The 26784-nt window shown below is 39.5% G+C and overlaps 1 protein-coding gene across 2 annotated transcripts in view; it reads right to left on the bottom strand.

Moving 5' to 3' along the window:
• IGF2R (insulin like growth factor 2 receptor) overlaps positions 1-26784 on the bottom strand; it is a 61263-nt gene that overhangs the window by 6217 nt on the left and 28262 nt on the right. For both annotated transcript variants that reach the window (XM_054822917.1, XM_054822918.1), the window contains exons 17-43: positions 25645-25760; positions 25058-25220; positions 23622-23801; positions 22496-22597; positions 21659-21760; positions 20828-21002; positions 19290-19457; positions 18565-18708; positions 17796-17974; positions 17342-17429; positions 15081-15287; positions 14566-14696; positions 13738-13835; positions 12758-12894; positions 12180-12370; positions 11411-11537; positions 10916-11038; positions 9629-9891; positions 7775-7987; positions 6701-6850; positions 5448-5609; positions 4726-4933; positions 4190-4336; positions 3476-3710; positions 2339-2475; positions 1311-1425; positions 256-402 (exon numbers count right to left, since the gene is read on the bottom strand). In XM_054822917.1, coding sequence (XP_054678892.1) covers positions 256-402; positions 1311-1425; positions 2339-2475; positions 3476-3710; positions 4190-4336; positions 4726-4933; positions 5448-5609; positions 6701-6850; positions 7775-7987; positions 9629-9891; positions 10916-11038; positions 11411-11537; positions 12180-12370; positions 12758-12894; positions 13738-13835; positions 14566-14696; positions 15081-15287; positions 17342-17429; positions 17796-17974; positions 18565-18708; positions 19290-19457; positions 20828-21002; positions 21659-21760; positions 22496-22597; positions 23622-23801; positions 25058-25220; positions 25645-25760 — 4208 coding nt within the window. The remainder of the gene's footprint in view (positions 1-255; positions 403-1310; positions 1426-2338; positions 2476-3475; positions 3711-4189; positions 4337-4725; positions 4934-5447; positions 5610-6700; positions 6851-7774; positions 7988-9628; positions 9892-10915; positions 11039-11410; positions 11538-12179; positions 12371-12757; positions 12895-13737; positions 13836-14565; positions 14697-15080; positions 15288-17341; positions 17430-17795; positions 17975-18564; positions 18709-19289; positions 19458-20827; positions 21003-21658; positions 21761-22495; positions 22598-23621; positions 23802-25057; positions 25221-25644; positions 25761-26784) is intronic.

The raw sequence follows: 26784 nt of genomic DNA, 5'->3' as shown, positions 1-26784 counted from the left end.
CAGCTGTGAGCTGCATTATTAATCAGGCCTTTAAGTCAGTCATTGATAGAAGGTGAATTCAGTGCTATTTCCACTTGACAGCTAAAAACTGTGAAGGCAACATAGAATATTCACACCAAGCTCTCTTTTCTTGCAGTACAGTTCTACAGGACTAAGGTGGTGTGGTTTTTGGATTTTGTTGTTTGGGGCTTGTGGGATGTTTTTTTTGGGGGGGTGGGGGTGTTTGGGTTTGTTTTTTTTTTTTTTTTTACTTACTTGTAATAAACATCCCCTAAAGAGAAGTTTTTCCCAGTTGCAGGATTAATAACTGTTCCGTTCACCACCTCCACCTCCTGCTGCTTCACAGCACAAGCTGCACGTGTGTCCCAAGTGATGTAGTAAGCACAGTTTTCTTCATCAATCCTACCAGATAACAGACACAACTGATAATTCCAGGAAACAGTAATAACTATCTTGAGAAAGGGAAGACACACAGCTGCTAACCCATGTGTGGGAATGTCCTGCCTAAGTATCATGCCATGAGTAAGCTAAAATAGTCAAAAAGAGCTACTTCAAGAGTTGCACTGCACTTTTCTGCAGTTCCAAGACCTAAAAAGACCTAGCTGCATTTGAACTTCCTACTTCAAAAGTTCCAGAAATCACACAGTTTATCAGAAAGTTTTAACAAAATATTTTAGCTAAAAAACATGTCAGGCTGCTCTCAGCAGGTTTAACATGTTGCACATTATTTAACTAGGAAAAAGAGTATAAGTTAGTTAGATTTTTCTGCCTAGTTCTTTGACTCATAAAGGGCATCTTGCTCAGTTTCCCAATTTTACAAGCAATATACAGTTAACCAAAACAAGACTGAGCAAAAAGCCATCAAGCTTTCTTAGTATTTGTGAACATGCATATATACCTCACTTTGTACAGCTTCTAGTTAAATAATCTGTATTGAGGCAACAATAAACCATGTTTTATTAGCTCAATCACTTATCTACAGTAAGCGTTGTCTACTAAGCAGGTTGGGCAAAGTCAAGAGGGGTTGTACTACCATTGACATTGAAAACAACAGCATCCCAGCCATTGTCAGATCTAATTTGGAAGTAGGATGCTTAAATTTTTGCCCTGAAATTTTAAGACAGAGAATGTTTATGCAAGTGAACATGTGCAGAAACCCCAGAAGATCCAAGTCTTACAAATGTGGACCAAGGATTATTTTAGGGACTGTCCAACAGAACCGACAGTCACTGTCCTGAGACTTAGAGTTTACTGGAGAGGCACAAAGGAATAAACCATGAAGATCAGTGGAATGTTAATTTGTTACTCACCTCTGCAGCACGGGCATGCCAACTGTTTTTGCACACTTCAGTTCTATAATTGTCATTACTTTCTTGTTTTTCCTACATTCTTGCCCACTGGAATAGCTAATATACACTCTGTCACCTAAAAGAGAAAAATGGTGACACTCATGGTTTTGTAAGCAGCTGTCAGAAATTCCCTTCGCTCATTCTCAAACACCTTTGCATTTACGTCATACTGTGCGTTCAGATCACCAGTATGGCCATAATGAATGTTTACATTTAAGTCGTCATTTTTTTAAACATAAATAAAGATAGCTATTTATAGACAAACTCAGGCAATAAATACATGCAATACATTGTGAAATTGAGGGAAATTTTCCATCCATCTACAAAAACAATCTCAGCAGCAATTTAAAAATATTCTTTAAACTGAAAACTTGAATAAAGTTGAGATTTTTTTAATTCCCTTTTTGTTAAGAGTGAAGCCAATTAATCATCTTTCATGTGTTCCTTTAATTGAAGAAGTTAGTAGACAGAGAACAAGTCTTTCAAAATGGGATGAACAAAAATAATTCCTCTTCCCACAATTATAGAATCACAGGCTGGTTAAGGTTGGAAGGGATCTCCTGAGGTTATCTGGTCAAAACCCCTTGCTCAAGCAAGGCCACCTGGAGCTGGCAGCCCAGGACCATGTCCAGACAGCTTTTGGATATCTCCAAAGTAGGAGACTCCACAAACTCTTTGGGCAACCTGTGCCAGTGCTCGGTCGCCCTCACTGTAAAAAGAAAAAAAAAAAAAAAAAGCATCTCTTGATGTTCAGATAGACAATTCACTTCTTACAGCTTTAATGACAACACTGTTTATTTGCTTCAATGTTTTCTCATGCCTTAAACACCACTTTTGAGTAGTAGCATTTACTGGTTTTGTTGTTGACCAGAAGATTCACTGGTAAAGATACTTCAAAATAAAGGATTCACCATATTTTAAGAACCACTATAGCTAGGTTGTAAGATTTAACCATCTCTAGCTCTCTACAGGAACAAAAGTAACTCTACCTGTCACATTCAACTTCTGTGTATGAACAAGTCCAAGAACTTGAACGTCTCCATTGTTGCTTTTCCTGCAAATACTGGCTCTTTCAGGGCAGCCCGTGGGTCCCTCATGTACCCTCTGACAGATATTCACATAGTACCTATAGAGAACATGGCAGACAAAACTTTTTTAAAATTAATGTAAGCTAAACTAAAAAAAGTGAGATATAAACTTTAGAATCCTCATGGAAAGCTAGCCAGGTTGAAAGAAGTTAAAATACTCTAATCAGCGGACAGAATAAAGCATGTACTAAGGTTTAGCAGATTACTTCTGACTATCATTTTGAAGTAAATGAGACTCTACAAAAAATTTGATCGTTTACCAGATTAGTTCACTGGTTAATTTTGACCTAGGTCAAAACTAGGAATTGGAACCAAGTCAAGAAATGCCCAAAAGGTTTTTCAGCTATAAAGGTTATAGTACTATCCTAAATTCAGCATCTCTTCAGAGCTATACTAGTTAAGTTTTACTAGAACAGAGGAACTAGTAGCAAGGCGATGAATAAAACACTTTTGTTACCCCAGTTTATCACAAATTTAGAATTAGATGCTCTCATCCTTGCCAGTTCATTTCTATTTGCTAACTCGAGGGGGGAGGCTGGAGAGGTTGATGACTTCCTGCCACTCACAATTTCCTCTAAGTTGATTCTTAGAGGAATGGGGGGGGAAAAGCCCTACTAAAACTTTAGACAAAAAGTTACACACTTGAGTCAAAAGACAGCAACTAAGCCATTAAGATTTTTGTTCAACATGATTAAGAATAAAAAAATTGCATTTAAACTACAAAATAACTTTGTTAAGATAGCAGATTAAATAGAAAGCCTTTAAAAAGCTTTTAGTTTAGAGTCATTCATCCTTTAAAAAAGGGTTACCAACAGAGGGAAGGGGTAAGGATGAAGACAGTAATTATTCATCCTCTTCAGATAGAATAGGCTCCTTTCTGGTTTTTTGTCTATATGCAGTGTAAGCATTGACAGTTTTAAGACGCTGTCAGCAATTTAAACAGAATCTGAACAGGGACCAAACAGAAGTACTATGCCTCATTACAACTTCAACTGTATCGATTTGCAAGCTGCTCCCTGGGAGTTGCGCATTACTCACGAGTTCCCATTGTGGAAAAAGATCCATGATCCCGTCAGGGAAGAGAGCATTCTCAAGTCGTAAGTTCTGTGTTTTTGGACAAATTTGCACTCCATCTTCTTGGGAGGACAAACAGCCTGAGTCTTCCATTCAAATGTCACAGCACAGCCAAGTGTCTCACTCAGGAGGTGTGGTCTCCCAACACCAGCATTTTCATCACATGTGAAGATAATGGTAGATTCCCTTCTTGCAGTTGCTATAAAGGGGAAAGTTGGGAGGGAGGGGGAAAAAAAGGCAAAAAAAAAATACTTTGCAAGAGGCTGTCAGGCGTGTATGGATTTTAGTGTAGCAATTTTGTGGTATCAACACAAGTTTTAATCAGGCATTGCTTCTGATAGTGAAGATGCACAAATGCTTTACCTAGCAATTTTATTCCCCAGGTTAGCTTTCATGCTTTTCAGAAAGTAGTGTTCTTTCCAAAACAACTGACCTCCATCAAAGCAAAGCAGAGTCATCACTTATGACTTGATCATTCTCTAAAGGCATGAACTTTTTATTTCAGAAGTATTTTGCTCACTCGAGTAAAGTCAGGTTTGTCCCATAGATTCCTTGTCTTGCCCACTCCTACCCCTTTACTTCGACTGTATTGCACCAGAGGTCTTCTGCCCAGCCTGATAATGGCTAACTCCCTGCGTTAGCCCAGATCCTCACACATGAAATATAGGAAGTTCTTACCGTTACCACAGAATCCCCACTTGCCATCTCCCTGGTAGTCTTCAGTTGTAGCACACCATGGCCTACTCTTTTCTTCTGTAATACATTCCTCATAGGTCTTCCCTTTGTACTTGAAAGGGAACACACAAAGCTCTCCCTTTTCAGTCACTGAGAAGGAAAGGAATATCCTCTTAAAAACATGCAGTAGAATAGCAGGCATATCCACATTCAGGACCATATCCAAAGCCTGTACTTCAATACTAAAGAATAGTCAGAGGCAGACAACAGAAATACTGAAACACTGAGTCTAAACCCAATTAGAAAACTAGGATGTAGTGTACAATTAGCCATGATCATCCCTGCACTCTCTCTCTTCTAGGAGATACACGTTGATGTTGCAGATTAGTGTAGTGCATGTGATTTAACAAAACTATATGTTTCTACTAAACACATGAAAAATCCATGTTGCTTCCCTCCTATTGCAACGAAACCTCATATTTTAAGGGTAAAAAAAATGACAAATTTTTACATAAAGAATGGGTCTGCTTCAATCTCACCTGGAGGGCACCAATCACCTCCTGTATACTGCAAGATGACAGTTTCATCCTGGTGGCTATAGTCCATCTTCATTTCCTTTATGCTTCCAAAAGATGACACACCACCTTCAGATGTCAGACACACTGCTCCATCTTTGCATTTTCCCTGGGGCAAGTCTACTGCCTTATTGCATACACCAACGTGGTAACTGTTGGATCCAGAAAATACCTGTGTGGACATCCAAAAGCATCACGACCAAGGCTGTCTCAGAGCCTAGTCAATACTTACAAAGAATCACCCAAGTGCTTTATAAACCAACTCTCATGCAGTACTTGCATAATGCAGGAGGAAAATAAGATAAGGAAGGCCAGACTTGCAAAATTAGTTAATATGGCAAAACTGCAGATAAAGTACACCCACAGGACCAAGGATATCGTCTGTTCAGCAGACTTGTTTTTGTATTCAGAATTCTGCCACAGGTGAAGATTTCTCCTTCCTTTCCCCATCAGCATAATCATGAATTTCCCTCTCAAAAACTTTAAAAACCTAGTGTTATTCCATCTAATATTATTCCCTCTGTCAGAGGCCAAACGAATATCAACACTGACCACAGCTGCAGCACATTTGCTCTCCTATCACCCCCCAGGATGCTTAAAAGAAACCCCTGCTTCAGTTTTAAAATGTTGGTAGCAACAGGCAAATAAATAAATAAATAAATAATCACACCACCAGAAGGCATTACCTCAAATGATCTTCCAGAAAGGCTGGTCAGGTTAAAAGTATAATGTAGCTGTTCATCAGTCACAGAGCACCCGAAAGTTTTCACTTTATCAGGACACACCACGGGAGTTTCCCACTCAAACACAAAACTGCAGTCGAGTTTCCTGATCATCTTTGGCTTGCCCTGTTACCAAACACCACAGCAAGATACGTTAGGGTTTAATTTCTGGACAGTTTGTTCTTTCTGCATTTTTTCCCCCCTTCAACAGTTAACCTCAGTTATTACCAAGGCTAGACTTTACTGACTGTAGGACAAACACCATGCCTTCATATTACAACCAGTACCAAAAGAGCAACAAGTGAAGTAGATTCTACCTAGCTCCAGAAAACAATCAAAGCAGTAACTCACATACACAAGCTTTCTTACTATTTAGGATCATGATTTTGATGTTCAACTTAGGTGCAAGCAGCAACAAAAATGAGAGCGCTGTGTTTCTCCATGGTAGAGAGCATTAGGAAAGTTCACTGAGTTAAGGTTTAGAAAGAATGCCGTTTCCTTTGTCATATGTTAAATAAAGATATGAGCATGACCTGTGTAATATTCAGAGCTGCCTACGGTTTCAGCTTATGCCACGTGTTGATGAAAAAAGGTTCTATTGAGTATCTTCAACAAGCTCCAGTTTGTCAAACATCATACCCAAGTGCTTCTCTACAGTTTGTTAAAGCATTTAAAAAATTCAAGAAGTGTTAGATTCACACCACCATGCAACCTTAATGTAGTGTGCAGGTGTCAACACAAAATAAAACATAAGTATCTAAATGCAAATTTTTAAAGTATGATTATGAAAAGGCTTACAACATAGGGGAACCATTTCACAGTAACAGCTTTATAAACAGTTCCACTGGTTCTTGTGTTAGCTTGTGGTACAAGTACAAGCTTTTGGGCCTAGACAAGGTGCAATACAGCATTAAATTTAATGCCAGCAGTAAGTTATCGCTACATTACTTCAGTGGAATCTGATCCTTGAAACCATCAGAACCTGCTACTCTCAAGCCTAAAGTTCACGCACTCTATGAATTTTGCCCGGTTAAGAATACTAAGTATTTAAGTAGTTAAGAATACAAATGCTAAGTATATTCCTTTTTGAAACAAGTCCATCCTCACATGCTAGAAACAAATCTTTGATTTCATTTTAAACAAAGCTAACACTGGTTACTACCCACTTCCCATTGCACTTCACTATCATGTTAACGTAAGTTTAATAGATGTCTTACCAGACTAGTTCCTTGGCTGCAGTGAAATACAATAAGAGAAGTATAGTTCAATTTGTTGTTTATCTGACAAGGAGTAGTGCTGTTGTAAGTGATGTAAACTTCATTTACTGCCTCATTTAACCTGGGAGGTTCAGTAACACGACCAATATCCTACACAAGCAAAAATATGTATTAAGAGACATACGGGACACCTAGATTTCAGATCAGCCCAGAGATTCAGATCAATTCAGATTCATCTGGTTTACATGGGAGCACAACTATTGCATTTTTGAAAACTGCATTCTATACTTAAAGAACAGTTATATTTCAATCCTAACAAAAAACAAGCTGAGCAGCTCAAAACACTCTGATTAAGCTTGACAAAAGCCAGGGAGGTTCTGCATCTTACAGGAAGATTCTTCTTTAAATCATTGTGTCAAAACACCAATACATCACTTAAAAATAATGTAGTATTAATAATGGAGTTAATGGAGTAAGGTCCCTAGATCAACATGGAATTTCATGGAAGACAATCTCAACTTTTTATGTGCATCTTCTACAAACAAGACCTCAAAAGGTAAGAAGCTCCATCTCAAGGTAATAACACAGAGAAGTTAACCAATATTCTGTCACAGGCTTGCTATTCATGCAGCTGTCAAGTTCTTACATGAAAGTACTAAATGCAGTTTGGAGCATGCTAGGACATATCCTGCTTTATAATGCAAGAGACTATCATGGGATCAAGCATGCCATTTCTGTGCCACAGAATGGCAGGCTGAGAGGCATTCTGCTTCCCAGTCTCTGTATCTGGCACACAGCACTACACACACAAAAAGTCCTCTGTAGTAATTTTTCATATTTGTCACAGTATGGACTCTTCTGACATCCAAAATAATCACTGGGGTTCAGGATAAGAAAATACTACTTTGTAGGGAAAAGTGATGAAAGGGAGTTTTGCAGGGTAGATTTTAGTTTTGTATCCCATTTCTTTAACCCATTGTCAAGCCTCTGGTTCAAATCAAGTCTCTAGGCAGGGATACTGTTTTAAACTAGTAGGGAAATGCACGTTTTGGTGATTCCAGGCATAGTACTTACTATTGGCGATTCATTAACAGGAACCATGCAAACAGCCGCTCCAGGTGGGCAATTGACATCTTTGATAGGATTGAGAGGCTCGCAAATGTTGATGTAGAAGTCTGGAGAAACATCTGTTATATCTTCATCCACAAACGCCTCATAATACCCAGTGCGATGGATCAGAGGAGACAGGTCAATAATGGAACTGCCATTCAATACTGAGCACTCCACCTACAAGAAAATATGTTTTATTGCTCTTATTCTTTTATTACTTGTTGCTTTGATTGACAAACATCCTGTCCTTCATAGGGCCAGAAGTGTGGCTGCATTTCAAAGTTTCAAATTTGATTTAAGTAAAGCAGCATCTATTACAGTTTTTGTTTGTCTAGAGATACTAAACACCTATGAGCTGCATATGAAAAACCCCAATCATTTAAACATTCTTACGGAATGGAGTCCATATCAGAACAATACCAAGACGTAAATCTCTGGCATGCATACTTCAACCTACATAGTCACTATGTCTTCCTAAAATCAGTAGATCCTACAGTTCCTTCCTCTCCCCATCTTCCACACATCATCGGACCACCTCCAATAAACAAACCTAGTTACAACAATGTAAAGTTATTGTATTGCAAGTTGATGGCTTGTGCATTGCGTTTCCTCAGAACCTATTTCATGCATTCTTAAAGTTCATAAGCTTACTGACAGCCTACCTGGAATTTGGGAAGTCTATTCTCGTTTAGATATTAGATAAGAAAACAAAATTACCATTTAATCTCAGGACAAATAATCATCATTGCTACCTAGTTATCGCCACATTGAAATAGCTAGGGTCACTGTGGATACGCTGTGAAACGTGATCAGAAATGCACAAATGATCACTGAACAAAGCTATTAGGCTAGAAAACACAATGGTTTTAGGCACTGTTGATTCATATCACAGCATGGTACATACTACAGAAGAGGATACCAGAGCTTTGTGTAGCAGAACTCTTAAAAAAGAGAGAAGGGACACGTGACAGTTCCTGTCAGGGAAAGAAAAAATGGAAAGTGTTTTTCCTAAATGGAAGTGATAGCTATGCTAGTATTGAGACAGTGACAAGGACGAAAAACAACTTGTCACAGAGAATGATGATCACACTAGAAGTAATCAAGGCAGCAAAAACAATGATTAGGCACTCACAAATTTCACCCTATAGCTCATTTAGCCTTCTACTACTATTGCTGGCTTTTACTCTGTGCACCCACTACTGGTAACAATTTAACTAGCTAAAATTAACCAAAGTAAGACTAGCTCAAAGTATTGTTTGGAACACCAGTTCATCTAGAGTTGACCAAATCACATTATTACAGCATGTGTTACACAGCAGAGGCAGATCCTAAACTCATGCTATCAAGGTTTATCAGTTTTTGCAGCGAGTAAACTGATCATGCACTTGTCTGGCCTCTAGTCACTTGCTCAGAAACAAAGACTATCCCCATGCACAGAGACCATCCTCAACTCAATGTAAGCTCTGTTGGCCTGTTGCATTGGAGGATCTTAACCATCAATTCCCAAGAAGATGACCTATGGCTTCCATTTGAGCTGTAAAGAAAAGCAGCTAAATAGGTTCCACAGAGGGGTTATTCTGAAGTGTTAAAGTTTTAACTTGGCTCACCATGCAGACCAGAAGTTTGCCAAGAATCGTTTGTCCCTGCTGAAAAAGTCAGTAAGAAAAGTATTTGAGATCTTCTATATGAACTTGGGTTCTGTACTACAGGAAGAGACGTTTCCCTCAAGGAATTTAAAACATACGCTGCTATTATGCCTAACACCCCCCCACCCCAAAATTTAGTCCCACAGGTGTTTTCCATAGAAGTAATTCTTACCTCTTCCTCACAAGCCAAGGAAGTATGCCAAGAGAAGTAACTAGTGCATGTCTGCACATCAAAAGACAGAAAAACAGGCGAGCTGTCATCTCCAACATCAGACTTGCATACAAAGCTAAAATAGCTTTTATGCTTCAGTTCAGGGTCTGCAGGGCAAGGATCTCCATCTTCATAGACAAGCTTTAACACTTGATCTTCGTAAGTTAAAGTTTTACTCGGTTTTCCAGCATTAATTGGCTTTGGACCACCAGTGATGCAGACAGCTGAAGTACAAAGGAAAATGAACCAAACCAGATCAAGTTTGATGTAATTGCCCTTCAGAATTGAGCCTTACAACATGAACAGCAGGACACTTAAGATTTTAGTCTCACTTTAACCTTCCTACAAAAGATAGGCTTTTTCAAACCATCCAGAGTTGCCATTAAACTGAGCTGAACGGCACTGAAACAAAGACCAAATATTGTCTTTCATACTTCATTAACCATCAGAGTGTACTGCATCTATACGTATTTAAGCAATCTCAGAGCACAGTGTTTGGTTACCACTTCTCTGAAAATCAAGAGATTAACACAAAATGTCAGCCAGATTATATATAAATTTTATTAAGATGCCTCGAAAACCAAATCAATCCAGTCTTTTCTTCTAACTACACAAAAATAATTTTTAATTCACAAGTGATACTCCTATTTTAGCATTTAAAATTCTTAAATATTATCTCATATTCACTTTGACAGAAGAGCTAGCAATTCAACCTGCTAGTAAGCAGCGTAAAACACTAATTGATGTCTACTGATGTTTCAGAAGCATCCAAAACAGAACAGAAAGCTAAAAAGAGAGTTGACAAGGGTTTGAAGTGCAGACACAAGGCTTAGTGCAGATGCATTACAGCAATGCATCACCACAGAGCAATTTTTGTCCTCAGCTCACTCTAGCTGGAAGCTTGTAACTTCTTCATTTTCACAACAGCCAAGAGGTGCAGTAAAAGCATCTACACTCCTGCCCTCATGTCCAAAAGGATACCCACCCATTCGGACCTAACAGGATTGGACTGGAAGTGAGCCCATGTAAGTTTAGGAATAGAGTTTGATCAGAATACATAGCTTCATTTCCTAAAGCAAGTTTTAGGATTTTTTTCCTAGCCAATTCAGCCATACAGCTGTTCTCTTCATTCCTTCCACATTTGCAGTAAAACCTGCCCCTCACATTTAACTGTAAACTTGAGCATAAGTATGTCTTTTGGGTAGTCTATAGTCAGTGATTACAGTATCAGAGGGATAAGATGCTTACCAGCTCCATTAGCACATGAACTTTTAGCTTCAGCGCAAATGTTCAACTCAATTTTCCTGTTGTGTGAATCATTGACGGTATAGCCAGACTCTCGCTTTAGTGATGTCAAATCGAAGAGGTGACCTGTAGACAGATCAGAGAATAATTTAATCTTTTTTTCAGATTCAAGATCATATCTTAGTATTAAAAGCTTTCAGTAACTTAATTTAGTAGGAAGGTCAACCAGCCTCTACTTGCCTGCTAGCTTAGAAAGGCAAACAGTTACTAATTCTTATTAATAATTAGAGGTAAAACCAGTTTCAGAACTATATTTATGTTCCAAGGGACATTGCAGTACCTTACAAGATATTTCTACCTACCAATAAGCTTGTTAGTCACTATCCAGAGGATGAGTCACGCTGCCCTTTTCCAATGAAGTCCCTCAAGAACACACACACAGTAGTGCCACTTCCAGTGGCCTCTTCCACATACAAAATCCTGAGGCCTTCTCCTTACCTGTTGCAGGATTGGTTACCCGGCAGTCATTTTGCACATTGCTTTTAAGAGGACACGCAGCAGCGGTGAACCATAAGAAGGTATATTCACAATCTTCAATAGCCGTTATAAGTTCTGGCTTCGATTCCTAAACATGAAACAGTGGAGAGAGTGACATCTCTACTGTAAGATTTCATGCCACAGGGTCATCACTGTGGCTGATCTCAATTCGAATGCCAGTCCTGGCACTTAACAGAGCATCTGGTCCGATGCATTAACCCAAGGACAGAGTATTTAACTGTGACTATTTTAAATACACAACAGTACAGAATCATTATGAGGAGCAATAAAATTGATGAGAGGAGAGACAAAGGCAGCCTAGCTGGGCAACAGAAAATTCAAAAGGTGAGGGGAAGACATCTCACCAAATAGAAGAGTACTTAATGGCAAGGCATACAGATGTGCAAGAGTTAAGAACTACACAACCAATAGCATTATTTACTACCTGAAACACTTTCCAGCAATACATTCATCTTCAAGACAAACGGACAATTTGAAGCTCTTACAGCTGATAAAAATCTATGCTAGCCAATTGTACAAAAAGATCTCTTAAAAACTGCTCAGCATCTAAAGTTCAAGTACTTATAAGTCAGTCTGCTTACAAGACTGGTTCCCATCGAACTACAGACGATCAGGGAATGGATAAGAACTGCCCACCATTCTCCTTACACATACAGTGCCATGAACAACTCATGAAAACATAAAACCCCGCCAGAAGGAGACCACTTACAATTTTGCTTTCATCACACTTGAGGCGCAGTATTGTTGTTTTCTTGCGAATTTTATCTGGACACTGCTCCCCATTAATATATTTCAGAATAGAAATACCGTTTTCCCACCGGGGACCATCAGCTACTTCCCCGAGACTTGTACATTTTGCACCTTCCATGAGGGAGGCAGCAGCATCAGAAGGACAGGAACCTATACAGATGAACAAAAACTGTTATTACTCCAAGTGTTGTTAAGGCTTACTTGCCTGGAATAAAAACTGCCATAAAGAAAATTCTGATGCTAACAGCTTGCGCCAAAAGATTATTTTAATGTTTAAGAGCTATAGCAGAGTTTGGATAAGGATGGAAGAGCTAGAGTGCTGAAGTCATCAAGGGAAGATAAGAGTTGCTAGTGAATCTCCTCCGCCAAGCACATGGAAACCATGCCCACAACCTACCCTTCTCTCTGGTGCTGAAATTGGACCACTGTCTCCACATGCTTTACTTTGTGATTTTTTCACTCTGAACAACCAGTAGTACTATCCGACCACTTGTCTCCCCTAGCTACAGCAAGAATATGTTTTTATTTTGCTCTTACGTGCAGCGCCATAGGGTACTAAGGGCTTGCAGACATTTATATAGTATTTCTGTGCAGAAGAAGATAGAGCAATTGCCTCCCAATTCTCTCTATGCCGTGTCAGAGATGAAAAGTCATAGAAGTTTCCTTCATCATCCCTGTAAGAAAGACAAAAGATTCAAATTAAGAGACATTAAAAAAACCCCAAGTAATTCTAAGTTACAATTCTTAAGTTACTACAATAACTTTTAACCTAGTAACTCTATAAGCAGAGTATCATGCTGGAAGAGAAATCTGCACCAGACTTATTGCTCCCTGCAAACCTCAAATTCAGTACAGAGACATATGTATCACTGCACCAGCCATCCCCACAGTAACTGTCCACATGCACACAGCCCTCAGCCAATGCACGTGTAATTCTGACTTTCCACTGACGCATGCAGGCTTTCAGTGCACAGGAAGCACAAATGCACAGTTACAGTGGATTGTTCTACCTTAGGGTAGAAACCTATCATGATGCCAGATGTTAAAACTCTAGGCCAATTATTAGCCACTTATCAAACCTTAATGTGCTAATACTTGGTTGTGACAGAAATAGATGACATTTTTCCTGGAGCTTTGTTTGGTAGAAGTTCCAAACAGACAGCAATTGTATTCTTGATTAGATTAGCTATAGTTAAATAATAACTAGACATTTGTAACAACCTAACATACTCAGAGTTCAACCATCAATAACTGCATAACTAACAGCTCACTTTGATATGAAGCTTATTCCCCAGAAGAAGCTGAAAGAAAGTATTTTTCTTCAGTGAAATTAGTTTTAGGAAGTACAAATTGCAAAAAGTTACTTAATATACATTGCATTGGAATGCCACATTAGCTGGTTACTGATTATGTCAAAACACAATAGCTGAAGTGGCAGTATTGCACTGAGCTGCAATAAGGCTGTATTTGTTTCTGTCATCATACAGCTCCATTTTAAGTTTGTGGAAATAACTTACTTGTAGGAGCACTCAGTAGATTTAACAGGTGGGCAAGCATACTGAGTATGCCATTCAAACATATAGGTGCAATCTGGAGTTTCCTTCAAAAATACAGGCTGAAAGAACAAAATACAAGAGGAATTTACTTTCTCATTTAGACACACTGAAGCTACCAAAATGTCTCAGTCCTGCTTCAAGATAATCCAGGAACTTGTATTTACACCCAAACCATTCTATGATTTTGCGATTATCTTAGAGCCACAGAATGCCTCTGACCAGCTGAAAGCATGGCTTCTCCCAAACCTGAGTTTATCCACACACACACTTCTGATAAAAGGGCAGTCATTACAGGCTTCTGCCTCCTCCATGAAATAAGGGGAAGAGCAAAGGTAACGTTAGGCACCATTGTGCTTTACTTCCTGTTCTTAAGCAAGTACAGAGAGAGATACTAAAAGCAAGTAACCAGCTTATTTTGGTCTGGCCATGCTTTCCTGAAGATTCATCCTCCTATCTTTTATTTCTCACAAAGAAACGGTTGTTATTTCAGGGAGAACATCTCTTCCCAACATCTCCAAGAGCTTTGCTAATGGCAGGCATCCCTTAAAGGAACAACATGCCCTGACTTTCCTGGGGCATGACAAAAGTACCTTCCATAAATAGGAAATTCAAAACAGTTGTCATTTTAGATTACCTCACAGGACCTTTCAATCTCCTGCCTAATCTGTAAATGATTAGGCAGTCCTTGAAGGAAGCTAGTTCATGTTCTTCACCTTACCCTTCCACACATTAAGATGAGGGCAGCTCTAGAAGGCAGTACGTACAGGAAGCATATGTTTTAAAACTAACCTCAGATGTAGTCTTGTCACAATAGAATAATATGGCAGTTGATCGTTCGTATATTTCATGACATTTTTCTCCACTGGTATAATTAATCATTATTAAACCATTTTTGAAAGTCAGTTTTTCTGTAAGCAAGCCTAGAAGCAAAGAGTTGAGAAAAGTAAACAGCTAATCCAGTAAATACACGACTGCAGTAATGCCTCTGGCAAGGGGGTTACATAGACAGCAGTAACATGCACAATAAAGTACTGATAGAAAGACCTCAACCTTGCTCTAAAACTTGTGTCCTAGTTATTGAATGAGTACTGCTCTAGTACTGTAGGGTTGAGCTCATTCCTAATTGTGGGTCAAGATAACTATATAGATAGCATTTTATTTGCACATGAAGCAAAAGTGGTAAGGTGCTTTATCTCATAAAATGGACAAGATTAGCAAGAGCCTCTCTTGTATCACACAGTAGCTTCAACTACACATGGGTTAATCTTCTCGTTCTTTAAGTTCCTTCCGATCAAGTGCTGTACCTGCTACTTTTCTGAAAGTATTGTCCATCTTCTTTACTTGACACGATGACACAGTGTGAGCCTCTGGTTTGCAAGGTTCTGTTATTTCTCCACAAACTCTGAAGTAGTAGTCATACTCATCTGTACTCACTTTTATGTCTTTATTGGAAAGTGGCTTCAGGTTATAAACATGACCATACCTTGGATCTTTCACCTGGCAATCCTCTCCTTTAAAGAAAAGAATTTAAAATACAATTTAATACCTATGAGCCATACCAAATACACTTATGACAATTAAGGCTTACTGGCACAAACAAGGCCACAAAAATGAGTAGTTGGCACTTTAGGGCAGTGACACTGAAGAACCATTTTAGTCCAGCTAAGCAGCTCATTTCGGGAAGTCACCAATACCTAGAACTATGAGACTAAGCTACAAATGGAACATTTTTATTTTATTTTTATAACTGCTACTAAAGCAAGATGTAAAAGTCACACTGTAGTTCAAAAACTACCTTGAAGTGGCCTCACAGGTTCTTCCTTCAGCCATGCTGAAGGTTAAGTACAGAACCAGAGACACTAAGTCCAGCAGTTGCTTAATTATCTGGAAAGAACAGAGAGGTCACAAGGCTGAAGCAAAAGCTGTCCTAGATATCAGTTTTGTATCTTCTTTTAACAGTCATGAAGTTTACAGAGTTAGGAAATAATTGATCATAGGGAATGTTAGCTACAGCTTATGGGTCTACCAATATGTACACAGAAAAGGTTTGGCAAAATTCTAGTTTCGTGAGTCTAATCAGCTGATACACATCGGTAACTTTGCTGCTGATCAAGTCCTCAGTTTGCTCAATATTCTGAAGCTTTTAAGAAAACATCAGATTGTATCACAATTACTATGCTTCTCTCAATCATCCAACAAGTTGGTACCAAATTAAAGACATCACATTAGTTTCCCTCCCTTCAAAACCACAACTCTTGTCACCAGTGTCCTGCACAGCAATTGTGGTTACAGAGGCAGTAGCTTGTAAACATTCAGAATCCTATAATGGTTTGGGTTGGAAGGGACCTTAAAGATCATCTAGTTCCAACACCCTTCCTATGGCAGGGACACTCTCCACTAGACCAGGTTGCCCAAAGCCCCATCCAACCTGGCCTTGAACACTGCCAGGGATGGGGCATCCACAGCTTCTCTGGGCAACCTGTTACAGTGCCTCACCACCCTCATCATAAAAAAATTCTTCGTCATATCTAATCTAAATCTCCCCTCCTTCAGCTTAAAGCCATTACCCCTCATCCTATCACTCCATGCCCTTGTAAACAGTCCCTGTCCAGCTTTCCTGTAGGCCCCTTCAGGTACTGGAAGGCTGCTGTAAAGTCTCCCCGGAGCCTTCTCTTCTGCAGGCTGAACAACCCCAACTCTCTCAGCCTGTCCTCACAGGAGAGGTGCTCCAGCACTCTGATCATCTTCATGGCCCTCCTCTGGGCTCACTCCAACAGCTCCATGTCCTTCTTATGTTGGGGGCCCCAGAGCTGAGCACAGTACTCCAAGTGGGGCCTCAGATCAGTACTCCAATGTGGAGTAGATTCCTCTTATGCCGCATGAGATCACTTGCAGCTTCAATAATGTCTAGGACTGTTGGGACAGATCCTTTACAGCAAGTGTGGCTGTTTTTATAAAGCATTATCTACAAGTTGCAAAACAAAGCCTTCAAGGGCAGAGAAGATACCTGCACCCTCAACTTCCCATCTAAGAGCCAACCAAGTACCAGAACTAGAACTTCTGATTCCTTCTTGCATGTCCTGGAGACAACTGTAAACTCTGATACTTTCCCCACTGGTATCTCCCCCATTGTCTAACAAGGGTCAAGTTTACAGTGTAGCTTCCAGTCTTCAGTGGGGGACAGGGAATGACTCGCAGGCATAGGATCAACTCTGCTCTCATGAAACCTCATGCCTTTTTAACGTTTACAAGACGTTTTTAAAGTTTTTTTAAACGTTTGCAAGTCTGCCTGTGATTTAACAAGGTAGTACTATGATTTGTCAGACACAGCATTATTACTTTATTTCTTTCCCTAGATAGGGAAGTACATTTGCCCATCATCCTAAATTGTACTTTTAATGTTAGATGTGACTTATTTGGCTTAGAGCTTAGAAGAGACATCCCTCCACAAGCCAGCACCTTTTACAGAAAAAGTCACACGGCAAGAAACAAACATAGCTTCACTAAGTATTTACTTCTTGTACAGATTTGTTTGATATTTTAAAGCTCAAGTAACTGCGCTTACCTTCTGCTTTGTGAACAGGACACGCTGCCAGGGTTCTCCAAACAAATACAAACTCACAGTCATCCTCTTGCTCAAATACTGGCGATCCCTACAGAAAAGAGCCATATGAAGGAGGCTTACTAACAATTACATTGCAAGTCTCAAAATGTACATGCAGAATCCTTTTTTATTGCGGTTGCACAGTCTCTATAATATCTCTATTATCAAACTGCAGTACTCATTTTCAGCAAAGAGCTGCTTTTGGTGGCTCGCAGGATTTCACAATAGAGTTCACTGTTGTGTCCTACAGGCTCAGAAAAGCAGTTGTAAGGAGAGACAAGGGAAAAGCGTGTATACAAGATATTACTTTTCAGAACCAGCCTCTCCATTCCAAGAGGAATAAACATTGTCTATTTTGTTACACAAAGTCCAAGCTCTAAAATTCACATTATTAGCAATTTGCACAGAAAGTTACCATTGCTTGATCGCACTGGAAGATTATACGTGTAGAATAACGCTGCTTATCTTTGCATGTGTCACCATTCAAGTAGATAATGCTTAATGACCCATCAGTAGCAGCCTGTGGGTTTATCTGAATGACTCCAAGGCTCTTGCTTTTATCACTGTATTTCACACAAGATCCTATGGCACCACCTACAGGAAGAAGAAAAAGCCTGTATTTTAGTTCAAAGCTTTGACAACTAGAGTTAACTTTACTGTAAAGTAACACAATGGAGTAGCTTTAAAAGAGAGCTTTGAGCATTAAAGCAGACTGTTTCAAACTCCTGAAGCAGAACACAACAGAAGTATTTTCATAAATACAGTTAGAGACATTGTGTGCCTAAAGCCTTTGAGGAATAGAACATGTTACTGTCCTGTATTCACTGAAACCTTTAAAACAGCACTAACTTATCTGCTCCCACAGACTGACAGAAGACTACAGCAACAGGTTAAATAAATCAAACTGGCTAGAACTGCAGTAAGGTGTGGCATAAGCTTCTCATTCCAGCCTCATTCAGTTAGGAAGCCTCAACAGCATTTAGCTTCCCTTTTTTTTTTTTTTTTTTGAGAAAGTCTGTTTATTATACCTTTGACATATCTCACCCAAGTCAGTTGCACTGAACAGGCAAGTTCAGTGACTGAACAGGCAGGATTCAAGAAATCCTGCTAAAATAACTAGGTATGCAAGACCAAGGTCTTGCATCAGAAGTCACAAGTTAAGAAATGCTTGCCGCTTGGCTCACCAGGGCATCCAGGCACATAGGGCAAAGGCTTGCAGACATTCAAGAAAAATGTTCGCTTCTTTGCTTCCTTTGAAGTGTCTATAGCAACCCATGGTTCACCTTCTTTGCTCAAGTCACTTAAGTCATACTCATTGCCAGCAGCATCTGAAAGAGATGTGGTACATACAGTAAGCTGAAAGACGACATATAAGATTCTTGCAGCAGTTTGGGTTTGAAATGATACAAGTTTCACTGATTAATACACATAATTCAAAGTAACTTTCAGTATGACATTAGATATCCATTGAGAGAAGGTACCGTTGCCATAAAAAATGTCACTACACCAAACGCAGAACAGAGTTCCCTTGACAGTTACTTCCCACATGTAACTACTCCACAATTCACAGGTCCATTTTTCTAGAGGCCATAAGTAAATTAACCCATTATCTTCAGAATTAGGCTGAAACAGCACCCAGTCATAATAAGGATTAAAGGTTTTCAAAGTAATTATCAACTCTCTGGTGCATACCACTATGTTCCACATTAACTTCTTTCCTGTCTTCGTAAGTTAAGCCTGCTTCAAACAATTTACCGCCTCTCCCTCTCTACAATTTCTATGAAGACTTCAAGTCTTACAAATGTCTTCATAACAGGTATTCTTAAAGCTCTCCTCCACAGAAGTTTGCTGTTCAGTTCATCCTTCCATCATTTGTTGGACAGAGGCCACCCAAATTCCAGGTACTTACCTGTAACCTGGCAGTCTACAGGAGCAGGAGCACAGGCCAGAGCTGTGTGAAACTCAAAAAAAGTATCATGGATGTTCAGCACACTGTTTATCTCTTCACGCACAAACTTAAGCTCTCCAGGATACGAATCATTGCAAAAGAAAGTCACTGTGAACTTGTCTGATGTTCCTGTAAAACAAACACTAATCTGCTGCTGGTTCACTTGGGAATAAATGAATTTAAGTTCAAACTAACACTTGACTTTATAATAAGAAACTGTTAGAAAATTTTAAATTGCTTAAAGGAAAACACTACCTTATCATTTATGGGGTTTTTAACTGTAAATACACAAGCCTTCTTTAGAGAGCAGTGCTAAATTGCCCAGCAGCCACAACTGTCTCTCCAAATGGGAGACCAGAATGCCTTGACACATTTCAAGAGCATAATTACCGTCACTGAACTGTGCTTCCTAGGTCTTTGACGTGATATATTTGAAGAAACAGAAACCCTATAAAACATCACATCACCTGTACCAACAATTTCTAAATTACATCACATATAGCAAAGTTTTGGGCTTGGGAGTTTTGTTTGTTTGTAAGAAGTTCAGTGTAATGACTGCAGAACAAATAATACTGATACTATTTAAGCAGTGTATGTTAAGTTCTGTTTAGTCCTCCTTTCCACGTCCCATAACAAATGGCAGAATTATGAGGGGGGAGTAGTATTTGTAATCAATGTATCCTACTGTTATCAAAATGGTAGAAGCTCTCAAAGCAAAATACATGGAGAGCTCAATCACTTGTTTCCTGTTGCATATTAGGTATGAAAACATCACGACTAGGAAAATAAGAGAGATCACCATTGCAATTCGTACAGAGGAGGAACATGCAGGAGCATCTGGGGTTCCTGAATCCAAAATCCTGTTTTCCTAAAAACCTTTTGTTGTTAAGGTGTCATATGGCTTTCTATGAAAACTCAGTTTCAGTACAGTTGGAGAGCATATAAAATCCAAAAGCTGGATACACATTTTTCATTAGTCTTATCTGTGAAACAGACTTAAATTCATGAAGTAGGTGTACATGAAGTACTAGAGCACTTATTCAAGAAGTTCTATATAAGAGAGTATAAAAGTTTACTGAAAAAAATGACCTTTCAGATATGAAACAACTTTAGAGAGCATTATTCGTGCAACTGAAGCTTAAAGGAATGACTTCACTTAGAAAGAGAGCCAGAGTTCATTTTGCTTGTTTTCCCAATTTGACTATCCGTTTCTCCATAAGAAGAGCAGTATTTTTCATCTACTCAGGAAAAAAAAAAATCCTGTACTGTATTTGGTCTCTTTCCAGGAGTTTTGAAATGCACATGTTTTCACTAATAACTGAGCCATTATCATTCTGCATGATTTGATTTCTTCCTAAAATTTTCATAAGAACTAGCTTAAGTGACTAACACCAAGCCCAGTAGGTTTTAGTACATGAACAAAGGAAGGAATGAAGAGCGTTCACAGAAAGTTTGTACACTATCAGCATCCATCTCCACTGCATACTTCCTGAACTCACCTAATTCCACACGAAGAGGACCTCTGTAGGTAAGAGTTAGAAACCCTTCACCAGACAGATATAGAGTTTTGTCCAATTCCACCAGCCTCACAGACGTCAGATTTTCTGCTTCACATCCAGCAACTGTTTTGCCATTGATTTTACCACAAGCTGGCATGGGTCCACAAATGTTTAGCTAGAAGTTTTGAAAACATGTGGGTGTACACAGTATTAACTGCATCAAAAAAATTAGGTCCACATAGCCATTTGTACATCAGTAGAACTCACTTGTCAAGAACTATTTCAAACAGCATGAAACACCTGTCATTTCTAGACTGCAAGAAAACCAACTATAATACAGGAACAATATCCTCAATCTTCAGCCTACAGGGTCCACAGATTCTTCCCACTAGAAGTACAGCATGTGGTTTAGCAAGTTTATTCTTAGACTGAAAATACTATGGTGGTATCTGTGGACAGCCTACATGCAGATCACATTAAGAACACTGACATGGACAGATTAAATCCCTTTCTAGGTTTTCACTGTCCATTTCTTCAGCACCAGCAGATAAACTGGTATTATGCAACAGAGTCCATAACTAGAAAACCATGCACAGCCTCGAAAGTGTGGCTACCTTATGTTTTCTAAGAACCAGAAGTTTGATGCTTTATGACCATCTGAGATGAATCAAGTTACCTTCCATTCCTCCCCTCCCCTCAAGCACAGTACTTTCCTGACAACTCAAGTTTCATAAGAGGACTGAGTCAAAGCTCTGCTTGCTCACTAAGCAAGACTGGAAAAATGCAACAAGAGCACCCATAAGCAAGAGATTGTACAGTCAGAATCCTTACCAAGAACTTCTTCCCAATGCCAGTAGCCATATAGCCTTTTCCAGAAGCTAACGGCTGCAGATTGAACAGAAAGCCAGTGTTTGGATCTCGCACAGAGCAGGACTGGGGGAAAAAAAAAATCATAAAGGCATTATTTCTCCTTATGAGCTTCTTCTGTTTAAGTTTTACCTCTAACTTGTTCAAAGAGCCAAAGTAGTGATTTACACATCTTCCTAGCCTCCCTCCTTCCTTCCAGCAACTTAATTTGGACAACCAGAATACAGCTCTGGCAGCAGCAACACTTCATTCAATTCTTTTGCACAATTGTCCATTGACATCAGCCACATACCAACATATCAAAGTGCAATTTAACAGATGACATCTATTAGGTCATCCTAGCTAAGAGCAGGGAAATTTCAACTGAGGGTTGTTTTCACACTAGTGTGTTTATGTTGAGACCTGTAAAGTAGAAGCAACTGAGTAGCTCAGTGTTAAAGTAAAAAAGAAAATTAAAAAAAAAGCACCTCATTTGATGATCTGTAGACAAACAAGGAGAATATACATCCTTACATATAAACTCAGTTTTACTAACAACCTTATAAGGGAATGAAACATTCAGTGCCACAACAATTAAGTTGTTCTCAAGAGAGAAAACTTGAATACTCTGGTCAGAAGTTACACACTTTAGAAACACTTCAAGAAGAAAGCAGTAAGATATCACAAGACTCCATCATGACAGACTTCAGACCTCACTGTAGTTAGTTTTCTCTAAGAGTCATTTAAACACAGCAACCAGAAGTGCTAGAAAAAAAAAAATAGTGTTGAGACTATGAATACAATTATGTCCTCCTTTCTCACCTGCGAATCATCTTTTGTTTCCTTGATTGGACAAGCAGCCTCAGTTTCCCATAAGAACGTGGCCACACATTCCTGAATAGCTATAAACCGTGGGCTGCTACTCTGGAAACAGATTGCGGAGAGAAGACCAGAATAAATGTAACAGCTTTCTCATGTTTGAGATTACACCTTAAGAAACTGTCAGGTTCTTCTAAAAGACTTCACTACAAATGTACACAATTGCCACCCTGTTTCCCTCTCCCTTATTTATTTTGAAGGTCACTGCTGAAAACTTTGTCTCACTAAACACTTAGCATGTCATTAAGCTTTAGCAAGGAACTGAATCTGACAGCTAAATACACAGATTAAATTCGATACTGAATCTAGACATGCATAACCAGACCTTGCCTCAGTCTAAGCTTTGAAGAGTTTTGAGGTGCACTATAGAATAAAAATAAAAATCAAGCAACACAAAACTCTGTTAGCTGAGGTTGCAAAGTAACAGGAATATCAGTTATACAGACTTCATTTCAGTGTTTTCAGGCAAAAGCAAAGCAGTTTCTAACTGCTCCAAGTCACAGATTTTCACCATACCTCTTGGGCTGAAGATCATGTGAATGAGGGGAGTAAGACCTGCAGATTCACAAACCAGCAAGAACAAGTCTAGGCAAACTTCAGTCTAATGATCCTCTCAGTCTAAACTTCAGTATGTGGAGCTGTATCAGAAAAGCTTTATAGATTTTAAGAACTCCTCTAGAATCAACAAGCTACAGAGGATGCAGAACCTAAGCCTGAAGATACACTTTACAATATTCTTCCTCTTAAGAGGGTCTGCAATTTTGCTTGTATAACTCCTCAGACTTAAGTCCCTCTGTATTTTTCATTCTAATTAGACTAGTCTGAAATATCATTGTCCACTGAGGCTGTTCATTTTTAACTAGCTCTTGCTTATGATAAAAGACTCAGACTGAGACACACGCTTCTCTAGCATCTAAGTCGGCTTTGGTTTTACATCTCTATTTTAAGTCTTCAAGAAGTCTCCCCTGTCACGTATCTGCTATACACTATACATCTTTACGTAGCTTCACATTATATGATGGAAAACCTACTATGATGAAGCAACAACTGAAAGATCATTTGTCCTTACAAGAGTGCCCTTGGAACACATGAAATGGATGGTGGTGGTATAAGTAGTTTTCTTTCCATCAGCATCAATGCATACAGAGCCATTTCCATAAGTTAGAAAAATGTGTCCAGGTCTTTCAACTACTAGTTCTCTGCTGGCAACACCAAGATTACTAATGGAGGTGACTTCAGAATAAGAAACCTAGAAATAAAGAAAAGCATGTCAGCAATTCTAAACTGAAGTGAGGAGTTGTAGATACAGTCAAAAAAGAGAATATACCTACCACAATAATCTTGTATAGAGAAGGTTATCTTGAGAGTTTTGAAGATAAAGGTGTAGACATCCCCCTACATTTCTCCACCATTCTGTATTTAGGTTTCACATATTTAACAGATGAGCTCCACAAGCAGGCATGGTATGGTTTTTTGTTGTTTTTATTTTTAGTACAGTGAGGTGCCTGTAGTGCCTCACAACAGCCATCCTCATCTCATCAGCTACACAGCTTAGGAATTTAGGGAGATCTATGCCTTATGCACAGTAAGGAGGATTTAATTTGTACAGCTCTAAAACACAGTCTGTGGAAGCCTCGAGGCATTCTTAGAATTGACCTTAGGGATCTGCCATGGTTAGCAAAGCCTAAAAAGCACTAGCAGAAATTGAGCATTAGAACAACAGTAGGTGCTACTACCAAGGTCCAAATTATCTTCACTTCTGCAAGGTAACTGGTGTTTCCTATTTTTAAGAAACTATTTTAAATTAGCGACAGCAACAAAACAGAAGAATACACCTCCAAAGTTGACCCAATGTGCTCACTTTTTACTCCAGTGTCTTCACCAGTGAAGTAATGAAGGCCGAATGTGTTTTCACATGTAAAGTAAGGAGCCTTACACAAGGAGGACTAATGCAAGCACAGGGAACCAGTAAAATTTAGCTCAGGTACCGTGACGGTGATGTACAGATTCAGGCACTCAGACATCCTCTTCAACAGTATGGAGGGAAGGTGTTCTCTCCATTTTACAGAAGGAATTAGGACAGGTTGGTGAGCCTCTAGCTCAAATTTTCCTACAGCTTTGAGTAGCACTGAAGCCAGGCTTTGGGCAAGTGTCCATGCAGCCTGCCAGCACAAAATGCCCCATGATAATTTGTTACATTTCAGGGAAATTTAGAAGTCCATAACCACCACCATCTTTTTTATTTTTTTTCTTGGCGACTTCTGCCTAATCTACTCCTCAAAGCCAAAGAGAGCTCAGAGGGGGGGTGACAAAATCTTTAAATGCATTTCTTCCACAGTTGAATCTAAAGCAAGCCAGAATATCCAGGAGAGCAGTTTGCTCCTAAAGCAATGCTCCAGTCTCTGAGACAGCAAAGAAGCCAGAATTCACATGCCTGTCTTGCATACCCCTTAATATCACTCACTTGGCAAAACAGCTCTGAGCTGGGATGGAAAGGCTACTCACATGATCACGCCGATACTCCATCTGACAGACAGATGCTCGCCGGTCACACCCTGGGACAGCAATCAGTGGTCGACAGACATTTATGTAGTATTTCTTGCGCTCACTTGGTCTTGAATTATCCATGGCATACCAGTTTTCACCTCTCTTCTCAGATTTTGCTAAGCTGAGCAGGGAGACAAAGTTCTAAACTAAGAACACACGTTTGTCATAGATTCTCTCTAGCTTTCCTCTGTCGGTCTCAAGAAACGGAGCAACTGTAAGGCATTTCAGAATAACTTTTTCCCCTCATTTTTAAGCGTTACAATTAAAAAGAAACCTTCTAGGAAGTAAAGCACAATTTACAACGTTTTTATTAACCAAAACCATCCAAAAATTCAACTTACATCTTAGGAGGCAAGTCAACATACTAGAGGAAAATACTGTCTTCATTTAAAGAAGACGACATTCATTCATTCAGTTCAGATTGTCACAACAGATGAAGTTTCTAGCGTTGCCTACACAGGAAACCAACTTCATCCAGTGTTAAGCTATCAGCCAGAATACTAAACTAGACTAGCCAAGTTATGTTGTATATGTTACTTTCCTACCTTGACAAGTCATATTGGTCCATGGTGTTGGGATCAGTCACAACACATTCCAGCGGAATTTCAGGACAAGCATATTCAGTGTACCACCTGAAGTTGTAGGTATAGTTATCTTCTACCTAAAAAACCAGCAGAATAGGTCAGTGAGGCTTTCCACACAGAATACTTTGCAACTCACAGCTACTCCTTTATATGTTAAGCTTGTCATTTCTCCTTGTTTTCGGGATACACCTTCTCAGACTGATTTGTGTAGGTCTGGGATATCCAGTACAAGACAGACATGAGCCTGTTAAGGCAAGTCCAGAGGAGGGCCATGAAGATGGTCAGAGGGCTGGAGCACCTCTCCTGTGAGGACAGGCTGAGAGAGTTGGGGTTGTTCAGCCTGCAGAAGAGAATGCTCCAGGGAAACCTTATAGCAGATTTCCAGTACCTGAAGGGGGCCTACAGGAAAGACTGTTTACAAGGGCATAGAGCGATAGGATAAGAGGTAATGGCTTTAAGCTGAAGGAGGGTCGATTTAGATCAGATATAAGGAAGAAACTCTTTACTGTGAGGGTGGTGAGGCACTGGAACAGGTTGCCCAGAGAGGTTGTGGAGGCCCCATCCCTGGCAGTGTTTAAGACCAGGTTGGATGAGGCTTTGGGCAGTGTGGTCTAGTGGAGGGTGTCCCTGCCCATGGCAGGGGGGCTGGAACTAGATGGTCTTTAAGGTCCCTTCCAACCCAAACCATTCTATGATTTTAAGTTTTGTCGCAGACCTTGTCATTTGCTGTGCCACTAAAAAATCCACCAAAAATATGCTTTCCAAAAAAAAGAGCAACTAGAGCAGCGTAACTGCTGTCTGCTGTGTTAAAGGACACACAGTCCTACTGCTTGTTATTTCTAAGACAGTTCTGTTTTTTTCAGCTAGAAATACAAGATGATCAAAAGCACTAGTAATTACATGGCCCAGAGACTAGAAAAAAAGTGAAGTAAGAACCTGGATCCAGGTGAACAGCTTACTGTTCAGTGGTCAAGACAAGCTTTATGGCGGCAACAGGAGGGAGATATACCAAGAGAAATAACTATTTCTCTTATTCTGCTTTATAGATACTGGATATTTCCATCCATGAATCTCTGCTTGCACTGGCCTAGTAGCGATTGT

This window comes from Grus americana, chromosome 3 (genome assembly GCF_028858705.1).
Source record: "Grus americana isolate bGruAme1 chromosome 3, bGruAme1.mat, whole genome shotgun sequence".
Classification (NCBI taxonomy): domain Eukaryota; kingdom Metazoa; phylum Chordata; class Aves; order Gruiformes; family Gruidae; genus Grus; species Grus americana.
The sequence above is the reverse complement of the archived record's forward strand: the minus strand, read 5'-3'. Positions and strand labels throughout refer to the sequence as shown.